The 16,154-nt window shown below is 37.9% G+C and overlaps 1 gene segment (V, D, J or C); it reads right to left on the bottom strand.

Moving 5' to 3' along the window:
- Nucleotides 1–13,410: 13,410 nt before the first annotated feature.
- Nucleotides 13,411–14,003, bottom strand: LOC103016252 (T cell receptor alpha variable 13-1-like). The segment is given in 2 exon segments: nt 13,411–13,787; nt 13,952–14,003. Coding segments are annotated over 2 exon segments (429 nt in total).
- Between the last annotated feature and the right edge of the window lie 2,151 nt (nt 14,004–16,154).

The raw sequence follows: 16,154 nt of genomic DNA, 5'->3' as shown, positions 1-16,154 counted from the left end.
ATACTTTCCAGGATTGAGACCCACAACTGTGTAATTGTTTTTTCCCTTGGCCCTGCTGCACAGCTTGTAGGCTCTTAGGTACCCACCCAGGGATTGAACCCGGGCCCTCAGCAGTGAAAGTGTGGAGTCCTAACCACTGGACTGCCAGGGAATTCCCACAAGTGTGTAATTTTTTAAAACTCCCAGATGGTTTTGTTGCAGCCAGTCCAATGCCAGTTTATAAGATTTCATTTGTGATCAGTGTCCTAGACCAAGATGGTCATCAAAGATCAGGGAGTAAGCTCTGGAATCAGCATGGGAAAATGTCTCCATGATTACACAATTTTTTAAACTGGTCTTTTGCTATGAAGTACCACCAGCAAAAACAAGCACTTCTTTAGCTCACTTTTTATGAACGTTCATTTTATAAAATAAAATGTAAAATAAAATAAAATAAAATAAAGCAAAAATCCTGAGGGTTGTCAGGATGAAGTTCTGGAGAAGGATGCATCTTCTGTAAAGCTCTGTAACCATGGATCCCTAGACACATAGATGGAAGCTTATCTCAGTCTGTTTCCTGGAGTTCACTCCACAGATTCAGATCAAGGAGCTTCATGAGTCCAAAGTCAACATGACAACTGTTTCCCAGATCCAGATATAATAATAAAATCAAGCTCAAATACTGTTTGGGTTCACATATTCCTTCCTTTCTCCTTCACCTTCCAAATCACATTGTCAGAACCTGCCTCAAAACTATGCTAGGAAGGAATTCTGATAAAACATCTACAAAATTCTATTTTGGCACATTAGGGAGAAAGCAAAAACAGGGTGGGATGATGCTGGGTTGAAAATAAATATATAACACATGGATGCAGAAAGTTGTTACCCACACTTTTTAAGAAACAGTTTAAAGCCAATGAGGACATAGAGGAGAAATATTTGGATTTGGGGTCACATTAGAAGACTCGTACAACTCGTACGAGTTGTACAACTCGTACAATTTGTACAACTGAAGAAAGATATTTCTTAAACTTGGATTTTTAATGGTTTCATTAATTTATAACATTCATTAAAATATACTGCACTTATGTTAAGTAAGCAAATTAATAAGATTTGACATATGTACACACTTGTGAAACCATCATTACAATCAAGATAATGAACAATACAACACCTAAAAAGTTTCCTCACCTCTCTTTGTAGTCCTTCTTTCAACCCTCTCCATGCTTCCTACTCCAATTTTCATGCAACACTTCTGTCATGAATTAGTTTGCATATTTTATATGATGCAAATGGAATCATATGTACTCTTTTGTCTAGTTTCTTTTACTCAGCATAATTATTTTAAGATTCTTTCATGGTTATAAGTATCAATGGTTCATTCTTTTGTGTTGCTGAATAGTATTCCATTATATAGATATAAAACAATTTGTTTATCTATTCACCTGTTGACAAACATGTCTGTTAGTTCCAGTTTGGGGCTGTTACAAATAAGGCTGCTTTGAACTTTTGTGTATCAGATTTTTTTTAATAGACATATGCTTTCATTTTTCTCTTAGGTCAATATCTGGAAGTGGAATGGCTGGAGCATATGGTAGGTGTATATTTGAATTTGTTTAATTTTCTTATTTTTTTCTAGTAGCTTTTATTGTAGATTTCCTTGGATTTTCTACTCAGACAATTAGGCTATTTGTGAATAAAGATAAGTTCAATTTTTCCTTTCCAAACTGTATGTCTTTTGTTTCATTCTCTTGCCTTATTGCACTGGCTAGAATCCCTAGTAAAATACTAAATACAAGTGGTAAGAGCCAAAATTCTCCCTCTAGTCCTAAAATTAGGAGGAAAGCATTCATTCTTTCACCATCAAGTATGACATTTGATGTAGTTTTTTGTAGAGATTCCTTATTAAGTTGAGGAAATTCCTTAGGTCCTCAATTGCTGGGAGTTTTTAACCAGGAATAGATGTTGGATTTTGTCGAATGCTTTTCCTGGACCTATTGAGGTTATTCTCATTAATTAATCGTTTGCTACTTGTCAGTCTCTGTAGCTACATTATTGATAACTTGTCACAATAAAATATCAAAGAATATGTTACTCTCTCATATTATATAATGAAACAAAGCTCACAAGTGTCTAGAAAAATTCATGGCAGAGCTAATAGTTTTGAACACAAATCTCTCTGATAGCAAAACCTGTTCTCTGTGTTTTCTGCTATAGATTATTTTCTGAGAAAATTGGAGAGATGGGCAGCAAAATGACTTTTTCTTGATCCTTTGAAATACTTTAAGACAGTCTGGTAACAACTTACTTCTTTATTTCTGCATATTGAACTAATAAAAATGATTAAATAGTTGCAGATTTGGCCCTTTCACCAAAAGAGGAAAGAAGCATATTAGAAAGGATACCCAAGCTGCAGTTCAGGAGCTGACCACCAGGTAGTGCCTTGACCATTCCTTTCAGACCAATTACTAAGCACCTGAGGAGCAAAGCACCATACCAAGGGTGACAAACTCTTCTAGGTTTAGGTGAACCACTAGAATACTGAAACCTCATTCATGGCTAAGGATCACTCGCTTTCTCTAGTCCTTGAAACTGGCTTGTGATAAGGTAGTCTAGAGCATAGTTATTCAAATTAACCAGTATAAATATTTCTCAAAAATTTAAAAATAGAAGTGCCATGTGATCCAGCAATTCCACTTCTAATTATATACTCAAAAAAATTTGAAAGAATTTGGGTATATACCCAAAATATTGAGGTATTTATATATCCATGGTTCCACCAAAAGGTGGAAGCAACCCAAATATCCATCAACAGATGAAGAGATAGACAAAATGTGGTATACACATACACATACACTGAAATATTATTCAACCCTAAAAAGGAAAGAACCTGCTATATAAAACAATAAATTAAATAAAATTCAAAAATTCAAAATAAAAATAGGAAAGAAATTCTAACACATGCTACAACATAGATGAAACTTGAGTACATTATGCTAAATGAAATAAGTCACAAAATGACCAATATTGCATGATTCCACTTATAGGGGCTGTCAAACTCATAGAAAGAGAGAGTAGAATAGTAGTGGCCAGGGGCTGGAGGGACACGTGAAGGGGGAGTTACTCTTCAATGAGTATAAATTTTCAGTTTTTCAAGATGAAAAGAGTTCTATAGATGGATGGTGGTACTGGTTGAACAATGTAAATGTATTTAATATCACTGGATTGTACACTTAAAATTATTAATATGGTAAAAATGTCTGTTAAAATGGTAAGATTTTTTGAGTTAAAAAATTTAAAGACTTTTTAAAATCAACTTTCATTGGAGTATAGTAGATTTACAATGTTGTGTTAGTTTCTGCTGTACAGCAAAGTGAATCAGTTATACATGTACATATATCCACTCTTTTTTAGATTCTATTCCCATGTAAGTCATTACTTTACATTCTATTCCCATGTAAGTCATTAAACTCTTTTTTAGATTCTATTCCCATGTAAGTCTATTCCCATGTAAGTATTCAGTAGAGTTCCCTGTGCTATACAGTAGGTTCTTATTAGTTATCTATTTTATATATAGTAGTGTTATATGTCCCAATTTATCCCTCCTCCCTATTTCCCCCTTGGTAACCATAAGTTTGTTTTCTACATCTGTGACTCTACTTCTGTTTTGTAAATAGGTTCATTTGTACCATTTTTTTTAGATTGAACATATAAGCAATATCATATGATATTTGTCTTTCTCTGTCTGACTTACTTCACTCAGTATGACAATCTCTAGGTCCATCCATGTTGCTGCAAATGGCATTATTTCATTCTTTTTTATGGCTGAGTAATGTTCCATTGTATATATGTACCACATCTTCTTTATCCATTCCTCCATTGGTGAACATTTAGGTTGCTTCCATGTCCTGGCTATTGTAAATAGTACTGCAATGAACACTGGGGTGCATATGCCTTTTTGAATTAGGGTTTTCTCTGGATATATGCCCAAGAGTGGGATTGCTGGATCATATGGTAGTTTTATTTTTAGTTTTTTAAGGAACCTCCATACTGTTCTCTCTCCATAGTAGCTGTATCAATTTACATTCCCACCAGCAGTGTAGGAGGGTTCCCTTTTCTCCACACCCTCATCAGCATTAATTGTTTGTAGATTTTTTGATGATGACCATTCTGATCAGTGTGAGGTGATACCTCATTGTAGTTTTGATCTGCATTTCCCTAATAGTCAGTGATGTTGAGCATCTTTTCATGTGCCTCTTGGCCATGTGTATGTCTTCTTTGGAGAAATGTCTATTTAGATCTTCCACCCATTTTTTTGACTGGGTTGTTTGGTTTTTTGATATTGAGCTGCATGAGCTGTTTGTATATTTTGGAGACTAATCCCTTGTTGGTCAATTCATTGGCAAATATTTTCTCCCATTCTGTGGGTTGTCTTTTCGTTTTGTTTATGGTTTCCTTTGCTGTGCAAAAGCTTTTAAGTTTCATTAGGTCCCATTTGTATATTTTTGTTTTTATTTTCATTACTCTAGGAGGTGGACCAAAAAAGATCTTGCTGTGATTTATGTCAGAGAGTGTTCTGCCTATGTTTTCCTCTAAGAGTTTTATATTATCTGGTCTTACATTTAGATCTTTAATCTAAGAGTTTTATATTATCTGGTCTTACATTTAGATCTTTATTTTTATGTACGGTGTTAGAGAATGTTCTAATTTCATTCTTTTACACGTAGCTGTCCAATTTTTCCAGCACCACTTAATGAAGGGACTGTAAGACATTCCTTTTAAGATTTCTACTCTACACAACTGCTTTCGAAATGCAAATATAAGAGGCAGTTACAATACAAGACCACTTAGCAACCACCCATTACCATTCAAATTTTAAGACACTGAGAAAATGGGATTAGAGGTAGAAGGAGGAAATTGGAGAGAAGGAGTATTTGGGATTGTGTAACACTGATTGAAAAAGAGGGCCTGGAGGTGTCCAAAATGTGCCACATGATGGCAAAAATACTTTTGAAGGAGTGGTGCAGTGAAGGGCAAGAGCAGAGAAACAAGATAATTCAACAAGATAAACAAGATAACTCTCCTTCTCACAATGTCCTTCTAAGAGCCACTAATTATTGATCTTTTTGTGTATAAGACTGATGGGAGGCAGGTAAAACTTACATTATGTTAATTGAGCTATTCCATGCTAGAGGTGTTAATAAGATGGAATGAGGATTAGCACAAAGTTTGTGACATATCAGGCACCTTAGAAACTAAACAAGTGTACCATTAACTCAGCTAAGAAAACTAAAATAGATGAATTCATTAAACGGTGTAAAACTGCATAATATTCAAAAAGAGGAAAATCACACAGAGATTTCACAACCTTTCTTATTCAAAACAATGCCTGTAATATAATATATATTCAATAAATATTTAATGAACAAATTGAAATGAAAATCCAAAAATTCACACATATTTTTACTAATTTTTGAATCAGATGTTTCTGAATTTCCTTAGTCAATTCTTCTAGCTCATTCTAATCACTAAATGGCAAGGATTTTATGTAGCTATTTTTTGTCTTCAATAAAAATTTGAACCCAAATTTTCAGGGATAAGGATTTTTTGGTGAGTGATAGCTCTAGACATGGTCTACGAACCCAGAGAAATATTTTCTTAGAAGGAGTGTTTTCCCTCTAACCCTACACCTGTGCTGCCACAGCCCTAACCACTTCCTGTCTGTGAAGGCAATTCCCTGCCCTGGTCCCTACAGCAGGTAGATGTATCAAGCAGGGCCCTGGGTTTTGGTATACCTCCCTCCAACACACCTTTCACTGTGGGCTCACTCAGTGCACAGAAATACACTGCAGAGTCCTCCAGCTGTGAAGCTGAGATGGCAAGTTTGATGGACTTGTTTGCCTTCTGGAAATTCAGTGAGTAGCGACCTTCTGTGGCATTTTGCTGGTTATAAGTGTCCTGACGAATAAGGAGAATCATTGCCCCACTGCTGGGCTGCTTGTACCAGAATAGACTATAACTGAAATCACTTGTGTCATATATGCAGTCCAGGGTCACAACCTCCTTCTCCTGCACTAATATTACTGGTTGGTTTTGAGTTACCTTCTGGGCAATACTGGGTCCTAAAGAAAAAAAAAAAAAAACAGAATCAGAAGTTTAGGAATAAGTACTGTGGAACAAAGAAATTCTGTTTTACACTCTACTGCCCCTTCTTCCCAGGGTGCCCATAAACCGCCTGTTCCCCCGGTCCTTAGGTCCTAGAGGGGTACAATCCCACTGGGGCCATCCTTACCTAGCCACAATGAAGCCATGACCACCTTCAGAAGGCTGGAGAGAAGCATGTTTGAGGTCTTCCACTAGATGGAAGGTGTCTTCTTCAATTTCAAGGCTCTGCAAGGTGAGGTGAGCCTGACAGGGTGAGGGAAGAATTGCTGGGCTATGTGCTGCTGCTGCCCCACAACAGGAAACAGGGGTTTCCTGGAGGAGCAAGTTGATGTGGGTCATGTCAGCTTCTCTATTGACTAGGTGAGAGTCTCACTCCACCCAAACTTCCTTTTGCATTAACCAGCTCTTTAAATGATAGCAATTACAGCTGAAAATAAACACGAGGTAAATTTGTTATTGAAAGGGAGATTGATGATTCGACCAACTGCTGTGTTTAGTCGTTGCGTCTGTGATGGAACTTATTTTAAAATACTACATATAATGGATTATGGAAACAACCTAAGATGTAAAGATGATTTATCCTTACACCTATGTATGCTGTTCTTTCATCTAAGGTAGAAATAAATCACTTTATGATAAGAAGGCAAATCTCTTTAGACTAATTACTGCAGCTTTTTCAACCTATATATTGATATAGCAATCAATATAATTCTTCACCACAACATCTGTTCAGTTACCTATCTTGGGACCTAATAGCAGGAGAAAAGATAATCTCACTTTGCAGAAGACTAGAATGAAGCTTGCAGACATGGAGTCCTGTCACAGAGGTCCCCTTCTCTTCTCTGTTAGTTTTGACAGCCCAACTCTGTTCAGAAAGGCCAAAATAGATGCCAGAGTTTGGCCATTAGGTTATCAAACCTTTGAATTTATATTTTTCCCATTAACTCAATTGGGACCCTAAAAGAGCCACAAGAAGCCCCTATATTCTGTGCGCCCAGCTCTAAAGGGAATATATTGCAGGTGACATCATACACCTCCATAAGACAGCTGATCGTAAGTTCACCACTGATTGTAATAAACCTTTCTTTGTGTATGAATGTAAAAGGAAAGCCATGCCTAAGGATATTACTAAACAACATGGCAAACAACAAAGACCCATTGCCTATCATGGCCTACCCCTTAAAGTTCAACAAAATTTATACTCCTTGTCTCAAAGTAATTACAGCCTTGGCTAAATTGGTTGAAGCATCTTCAGGTCTTGCTCTGGAATCTCCATTTAAATCTGATGGTACTACATACAGTACAAATTGTTCTCCAATCTAAAACACCCAAACTTTGTCTACCAATTAGTTGACTAATCATAAAATATTAATTTCTCCACATACTATTCAACTTTGTTACACTTCTCAATTAAAGGATCTCATGATTGTATTTCTGTTATTCAAAATGCCTTCATGTCCAGAACAGATCTTTTGGACACTCTCATACCAAATTCTGAATTGACGTGTTTTAAAAATAATCTTACTTTAAATATTGAAAAGAAAAAATACCAAGCTAGTTGTGCAACAGCTACTCTAAACTCCCTTTAAAACCAATCATTAGCAGAAGCAAAACTAACTCAAGTAGCTGAACTTGTGGATCTCTCTTGGATATATTAAATTACAAAAAGTACACATACAGTGTTAGTTATAGATTTTTAACACAGTTTACGGCTTCCAAATACTAGGAAGACAATGAGGTTTTTTAAGCATCTTAACCTTTTCTTAACCTTCTTGTGTATCTCATGTATGCCTATTAAAAACGGATGCCAAATACATGAATTATTTGATGTCTTCATGTTACTCAAAGAAATTTTTGTCATAAAAACCAACTCTCACAGAGTAAAAGATTCTGTAGAAGCTAGGAAAAAATGAGCAGATTATTATGCTAAACATTCCTTTCTGACTTAATCCTTATGCAAGCACCTCTTCTAGAACATAAAGAGAAATCCATGGAGAAGTTCAATAATTCCATCTTAGATGCACAAAATTTGGCCCCAATTTTGTAAAGAATCATTAGGAATGATTGATTTGTTTGATTCATGAGGACAAGATATATCAAAGCCAGGACAGCTGTCTGGTGGAGCCTAATGATCTCCGATGAACTCTTCCTAAAGTCCTCCAGAGAAAAGACATCACAGTAGGGACATATTGGCTGCAACATTAAACAAACACTGGTGGGGAAACTTCTAGGATGGCAAAGAATGGGGTCAGTTCATGCCTTTCTTGGAACAAACAAACTCCCATAAAAATCTGTAAAGGTGGGATATGAACTGGAATACTGTCCCAAGGAAACATTTGGGGTATTTTGAAAAGGAGTTAAACAATTGCTTTTTCCCCATGGATTATGAGTATGTACTAGTAGTAGTATTTTTATTTCTACATGGGTTGAAGCAATCTTTTGTCAGAGAATCCACAGCACTCACGATAGTTGAAAATCAACTTGATATTGTGTTTACTACCTGTGCCATTTCAATGTATATCTATATAGGGGAGCAAGTTTCTCTGGGACAGTTATAGAAAGTTTTGGCCCTCACTCAGAAGTTTTACTATTCTTATCATCCCTCTATCTTCTGAAGAAGTGGAAAGAACAAATGGAATATTAGAACTGAAATGAATTACTGTATCAGACACCCTTGAACTACTATGGCCTAATGCATTATTAATTAGCCTTGGCCCCCATGGCCCTGCTTTCTTCCCCTCACAAAGTCATATGTTGTCTCACTATGAACTGGTCACTGATAGGCCCAGGTATCTCACAAGGTCCCAAACGACACGTATTCCAGTCTTTCACAAACTGAAGTAAAATAGATAAACCCAATATAATCAGTCCTTTCATCACAGGCAGAGGTTGATTTTATAGGCTTTCATTTAATCAGCTTTTACATGATGTTAACCTGGGTGACTGGATGCTGTGCAAGATACCAAGAGAAAGACTGCCATTGAGCTTGCAGAAATGACCTTATTAGGTACTATTTGTTAGCAATTCAGCAGATAAAGTACAAGAAATACATCCTGTGTTACATGTGCACCAACTAGTATAACATCATGCTTCCTTAATTGACAAGAATTGAAAAGTTACTCACATTAGGGATATTAAACTAAGGTTCTCCAGGGAATGGTCAGAAGTAGACATTCTATAGAAGATGAGGCTGACCCACGATCCTTAAAACAAACATATAATTGCCTAAAGTATACATCTCCATCCAAGACCATTAGAAGAGAATTCTCCTAGATGTTTGGAGATTGTCACACTTTCCTTTGCATTCTTTTGTTTTTCATCTTTTAGAGACATCTTCCCACTTTAATGGTAGAATGTTATATATTTCTAATTTTCCTGACTTTATCCTCTTACCAATAATATAACTTGCCAAGGTATGGCTTTATTTGAAAAAATACCCATCCTAATGCAAATGTTCAGCCCTACAAAGATATTGCTATTGCAACAAAGTTAAAGAATTATTGGATATTTCATTCAATGCCGTCCTAGAAAAGCCAAATAACAGCTATACCCCAATCCGTACTGCTAGAGTAAATCTTCATCAATAAAATTAGCCTTAAAGTGTGATAAAAGTATCTATTGATAAAAATTTAGGATGGAGTTTGTGCAACTAAACTTGTATACAGAACATGACTCAACATGATTATAGGATATGGTCTAACCTTCAGCATTACCTCTCCATTATCAATTGCCATAGTGTTTTTCATAGAATTATAAATCAAATATCCACAGGAATTCAAACACTTGAAATGATAAGCTCTTCCCATAAAAACAAAAGTTCAAAACATCAGGGGTAGAAAACACTGAGTGTGTTGGCAGAGATAGAGATCACACCTGTGCCCAGTGGCATGCGCTTCCTCTCCCCAAGTTTCAGACATCACAAAAGGTTATGTATTTTATGGTATTGTATGGTTCTATTCATATGACATTCTTTTTTTTTTTTTTAAGCTGTGTTGGGTCTTCGTTGCTGTGCGTGGGCTTTCTCTAGTTGCAGCACATTGCGGTGGGTTCACTTGTTGTGGAGCACAGGCTCTAGGCACACGGGCTTCAGTAGTTGCAGCACGCGGGCTCCGTAGTTGTGCTCGCGGGCTCTACAGGGCAGGCTCAGTAGTTGTGGTGCACGGGCTTAGTTGCTCCACGGCATGTGGGATCTTCCCGGACCAGGGCTCAAGCCCATGTCCCCTGCATTGGCAGGAGGATTCTTAACTACTGCACCACCAGGGAAGCCCCCATATGACATTCTTAATAAGATAAAAATATGAAAGAACAGACCAGTACTTGCAAAGAGTTAGGAATAGGGGAGTTTGTAATTATAAAAGGATAGCACAGGGGAGTTTTGGGGAGCAATGAAACTGTTCTGTATCATAATCATGTGATGGTTACGTGATCTATACAATGTATTAAAATTCAAATAAACAGAAATGTACACCAAAAATAGTCAATTTTTCTATATAATTACTTAGGAACAAAAATTTTAAACACTGAGTTCAAAATGGCAAAATAGAATTTTCTACCACATTTCCCCGAAAAAAAAAAACACTTATTTTCACAATCATAAAGTAAAGCGTGCCTTGAGAAGTCCAGGAGTCCAGCAGGGAAGTTCCAGCACACCATCTGAGGTTGGACACAATGAAGAAGATTAGGGGAAAACTTTCACTTTCCCTCATCACCTCTCCCCGCAAAGCCCACAGCCGGGCACCAAGAGAAACATCCTTGGCCTGTGATTTCTCCACAGAGGAAAGTGAGAGCCTGTGAGTGAGCAGCTGCTCCCCAGCTTTGAGGGAGGCTGCCAAAGACACCCACCCCCTTCTCACCTCACCCAGAACACTGAGATGTGCTGCTCAGCTGGGGAGTGGGGAGCACCTGGGAGAGCAGCAGCCAGGGCTCCAGGAAGACATTAAAGGGACAAGGGCCCTGCAGCCAGGGCACAGCCTCCATCAGGACCTGCACACCAGCCACTGGGACGCCTTGCTTGCCAATCGCCAAAAGTGTCCCAAGGGTACCGCCAACGCTCAACATCTCACCCAAACACCACCCCACCTTGTGGCTGCTCCCAGTGCACAAAGGAGGGCAGCCAGAGCAAGGCTTTGCAGATAGATAGTGAGCATGCGCAGAAGGAGGCCCCATTCTGCAGGCTCGGGAGAAACAAGACACATGTAAGCAGTCAACACCGCCCTAGGGAAAGGAAGAAAAAGGAAGGCTGTCAGCACCCAGACTGGCTTCCCAGGATCAAGAGAAGGCGGTGAAGTTTGCAGTAAGGTCTTCAGAGACAGTAAAAAAACAAATACACTAACCATGGTGGAGGTTTAAAGCTCGAATGTGTCTGAATATGAGCTGTGACTGACTCTGCACACTGCATAGAGCTTTTTTGTTCACTTCTGTTGAATAAATTCTCACCTAACTACCGCGAAGCAGGAAAGCCCATAGTAATTGCATCCTCTCTCTCTTCTGACTTGATTTAAGAAGAATAAATCAATAAAAATACAAGCCACGCCTCCCACTCACTCCATTATCAGTCTTGGAGGAAATGGACCAACTAAGAGTCACCTTGCTTCTCCTGGACAGGAGCTAGTGATTACAATGAGGGAAATAATCAAAGCCGGTTGAGGTGTTGGGCTGCAATACTAGTCTTTCTTGTTTAGATGTATTAAACCTGATTTAATATGATGACTTTCCCTATAAGAAAAAAAAGAGTTTGCAAATTACTAACAACCATAACTCAGACAAGAGGTATCATTCTCACCATAATTATATTATGGTCATTAATTATATCCATCCTTAGGAAGAATATGAGGGATCTTGAGAATAGCCTACCCTTGACCAGGTGTTGCAGAACTAGGGAATTAATTATTTATGCAACTTCTTTCATTCCATTGATTTAGGTACAACACTAAGGAAATAACATTTTAAAAGAGAAGGTTATGCTTAGTAATGTTTAATACAGTCAAAGCATGAAGATGAGGCAGGAGATTTGTAGCAAGCTGTCTCTAGATTAGCCATTAGTCCAAATGCCTTTAGGCAAGCCAGTAATAATAGTAAGGGGCTGATAAATACATATAAAAAAATGTCCCATATACCCCAGAAAGAAAGATTTCAATCATAATGGTAACAACACATTACAAGTCTAGGAATAAATTTAATTATTTTAAGCAGTGTTTTATCGAGAATTAAAGACATTTATAAATGGCAATAAATAGTATGTTCTTAATCAAATCATCAAATATACATGTTAAGGAGTTTTGTTCTCCACAAATCAATTTATAATTTAATTCAGTTACAAAGTTTAAATCAAAATATGAATAAATAGCAGAATTCACCTTTTCTTATTTCTTTCACAAACATCTACTGATAATCAACTATGTGAAAAAGTTTGTGCTAGGTACTACAGATAAAGCAGCAAATAAGACACAGAACTCTGTCTTCTAAATTCTATGCAAGAGTAAATGTAAACAGATACTTACAGAATTTCGTAAAGAGAATAGATTTGTGAATTTTATATGAAGCTCACATTCTCAAATCACTTCCTATCCTAATTTAACTCAAAGACACACCAAAAAATGCCATCAATGGACACTAAAGGAAGACCTATGTCACATTTTCTCAATAAGAAAGTGGTACATAAAAAGCACATAAAACAGGCTGACAAATTTTACCACAAATTTACAGGAATAAAATTACTATAAAGCTATAATTTATTACTATCTCTTGCAGGGCAATTAAAAATCAGATGTTTGAGGAGAAGACTTGATGAATGGGGAATGCTCAATTCAAGATATAATAGTAAGTGAAAAAATCATGAGCCTATTTATAATAAGAATTTATAAAAAAGAGTAAACTGAATATTAGCAATATTATGTGATTACAGAATTGTCAATATCATATTATTGAATATCACACATTTCCTATAACTGGCATATAACGTTGTGTAATCAGAAAAATAATAAATGCTGTTTTCAAAACACAATATTTAAAAATCTATTCACAATAAGGATTGTGATATTGATACCAGGGGGTTATTTATAGAAGAAGAGTCTGAATAGCAATGTAACATCACTCTTACAATTTTGAAATAAAATATTACTAACTCCCTTCAAGAATTCAGTAAGCAATAGTTATCCACAAAAAGGTATAACACTTCCTGGGTCATCTTGAACCTAATCTTCTTATTCTATGCATTTCATGTCTAATACATTAGTTTCCACTTGCAGACAAACAATATGACAAATGCTATACATGAAAGTCTGTGCCAAAGGAAGGAGGCTGCCCCAGTCGCAGCTCTGAGTACAGGTAGCAGGTACCGGGGAAGCACTGTGTACTTGTTGCATAGAAGTAGACAGCTGAGTCTCCAGGCTGGGTGTCTGAGATGTGCAGGGAGAGACGTTTGGCCTTGTCATTCAATAAAACACTCCATCTTTGGGGTTCTTTTTTGCTCGTATTTGAACGAATGTCTATAAGGAGCTGGGGACCTTTTCCAGGTTCTTTCTTATACCAAAGGAAGTAGTCTAAAGCAGTGTCTGTATAAGTACAGGTGATAACAGAGCTGTTTCCCTCCTGGACAGTCAGGGTAGAAGGACTCTGCTCCACCTTCTCTCCAAGGCTGACACCTATGCAGAAAGAAGAAGTCAGAGAAAGGAGAAGGGTTGCCAGATTACTAAGCTCCAGAATTTACTTTTCCTTCTCTATAATAACTAGAAGAAACCTGAAAAAAGCCAGTCTTGGCTTCTAAAGAACATCCACTAATACAGTTTCCCTTAAACCCTCAACTCACAGTCCAGCTGCAGCCACAAGAACATGATTAAAGCCCCAGTGGGTGTCTTCATCGTTCTTCCCATTTAGGATCAATTGTGGACCTGCAACCTCCAACCAGGAGAGCTGCTTCTATTACCAAGAGAGCCCTTTTTTTTCTAACCATCATAGTGGTTTCTCACATTGTCTACCCAGCCAATAAGAAAAAGGTTCTGGGGCTTCCCTGGTGGCGCAGTGGTTGAGAATCTGCCTGCCAATGCAGGGGACACGGGTTCGAGCCCTGGTCTGGGAAGATCCCACATGCCACGGAGCAGCTGGGCCCGTGAGCCACAATTACTGAGCCTGCGCGTCTGGAGCCTGTGCTCCGCAACGGGAGAGGCCGCGACAGTGAGAGGCCAGCGCACCGCGATGAAGAGTGGCCCCCGCTCTCCGCAACTGGAGAAAGCCCGCACACAGAAACGAAGACCCAACACAGCCAAAAATAAATAAATAAATTAATTAATTAATTTAAAAAAAAAAAAAGAAAAAGAAAAAGGTTCTGCTTCTGCCCGAAGCCTATTCATTCAGAATCCACAAAAATGAACCCTCCACATATTCTACATCAGCAGAGGTGCACCAGCATCTGGTGGTCACATCTCTAACTACTAAACTCTGATTAAATGTTCTTCTCATACCCTGTGCCTTTGAGGGACTCAGATGCGTGAAAGCAGCAAAGATCAAACAAATCATGCCTTAGATTGAAGATTAAATGCACAGTAAGAATGTAGAGGTCGGTATTTTTATCCCTGCACAGGACTGAGTCATTGTTAATAAGTTGGAAAGAGGTAGATCTGTTGCTCTTTATTCAATGATGGGCCTGATATATAGTTTTGAAGTTATAAAAGCACCATGATTCACTCTCTTAAATAAAGAAAATATTGAACTTCCTGTTCAGCCAATATACCATTCTCATTTGCCTGTTATGGAAGAAAACTCTACAAGGAACGTGTAAGCCACAGATCAGAGTAAGAGAGAGAAGATCATTTGACATTTCAAATGCCTGTTATCTCAGACTGTGCTCCTCTAAGCTGGTTTTTAGTGGGACCTTGCTATTTTCAGAGAACTGACAGTACCAACAGTCAATATGTAACCTAAAATGCAATTACTGAACTGCAGAGATCTAAGTGGCGCAGCTTGCATTAGACAGTTTCTCTTTGCTCAGTAATAAGGGTCTGGAGGAAGGAGATAGGGAAAAGAACACCAAGGAGGAAGTGAGGAAATCCAGTTTCTTTCTACTCCCAGCTCATTTTATCTAATTTTTAATTACCTGATTTTTCATTCTGTCATCTTGGATTTAGTTTCTGTTTTGTAAAATGAGGTTGGACTAAAGCGTGTCTAAGGGCTCATCTAGCTCTAAGTTCTTTTACTATTTAACAGAGCAAATCTCTATTGAGACCTGCTTATGTACAGAGTAGAGTGGTGTGACAGTGGGGAGAAATCCCCTGCATTGTGGAACCCCCAACAGCATTTTCACATCCCCATGCAGTCTTGGGGTGCTGAGCTTGCCACTAATTAACCCTGGGGCCTCTTATGAAGCAGAGGCAGGGTCCTTGGAGTGAATCCCTATCTGTGGTTTCATTTCTCCTATAAGGTCAAGGAGAGTCTAAATCCATAGTAAAATGGCATAAAATGGGACTTGGTTCACTGAATGTAAAGATCATCACAGACGGTGAGGTCAAAGGGGCCTAGTGGCTGAGCCATTGGTAAGCAAGATGTTCTTCTGGAGACTTATTTCATCTTGTGGGATAAAAGGGGGAAACATCTCCCCAGCGGGAGGACCTGGAAGAAGTGGATGAGCTCACTAACAGGTAAAGCAAGAAGTACTTTCTAAAGCAGCCAGACTGCTTTCTAGATTCAGGCTTTCTCCTTGCAAGTTTAGATGGGGGTCCAAGTTCCCAGCCAGGGCGAGCTACACAATTTTTCAGATCCAGAGCAAAATGAACATTTGGAAACTTCTATTCAAAAAGCAGGAGGAATATTCATTAGGTAATATTTCTAGTGGAAGCATTTTTCTAAAATGCTTTAACTCTTCCTACAAATCAGTTTCATGTATCTGAATTTAATTTTTAAGACTACTTTTTCAGCCATTTTTGGTTCACAGAAAAATTAAGAAAAAGATACAGAGGTTTCCAATACACATGCCTACCCCACACTTGCATAGCTTCTCCTCTTATCAACTTCCACAC

The sequence above is a fragment of the Balaenoptera acutorostrata genome, chromosome 3, assembly GCF_949987535.1.
Source record: "Balaenoptera acutorostrata chromosome 3, mBalAcu1.1, whole genome shotgun sequence".
Taxonomy (NCBI): Eukaryota; Metazoa; Chordata; class Mammalia; order Artiodactyla; family Balaenopteridae; genus Balaenoptera; species Balaenoptera acutorostrata.
Note: the sequence above shows the minus strand (reverse complement) of the source record. Positions and strands in the feature narration are given on the sequence as shown.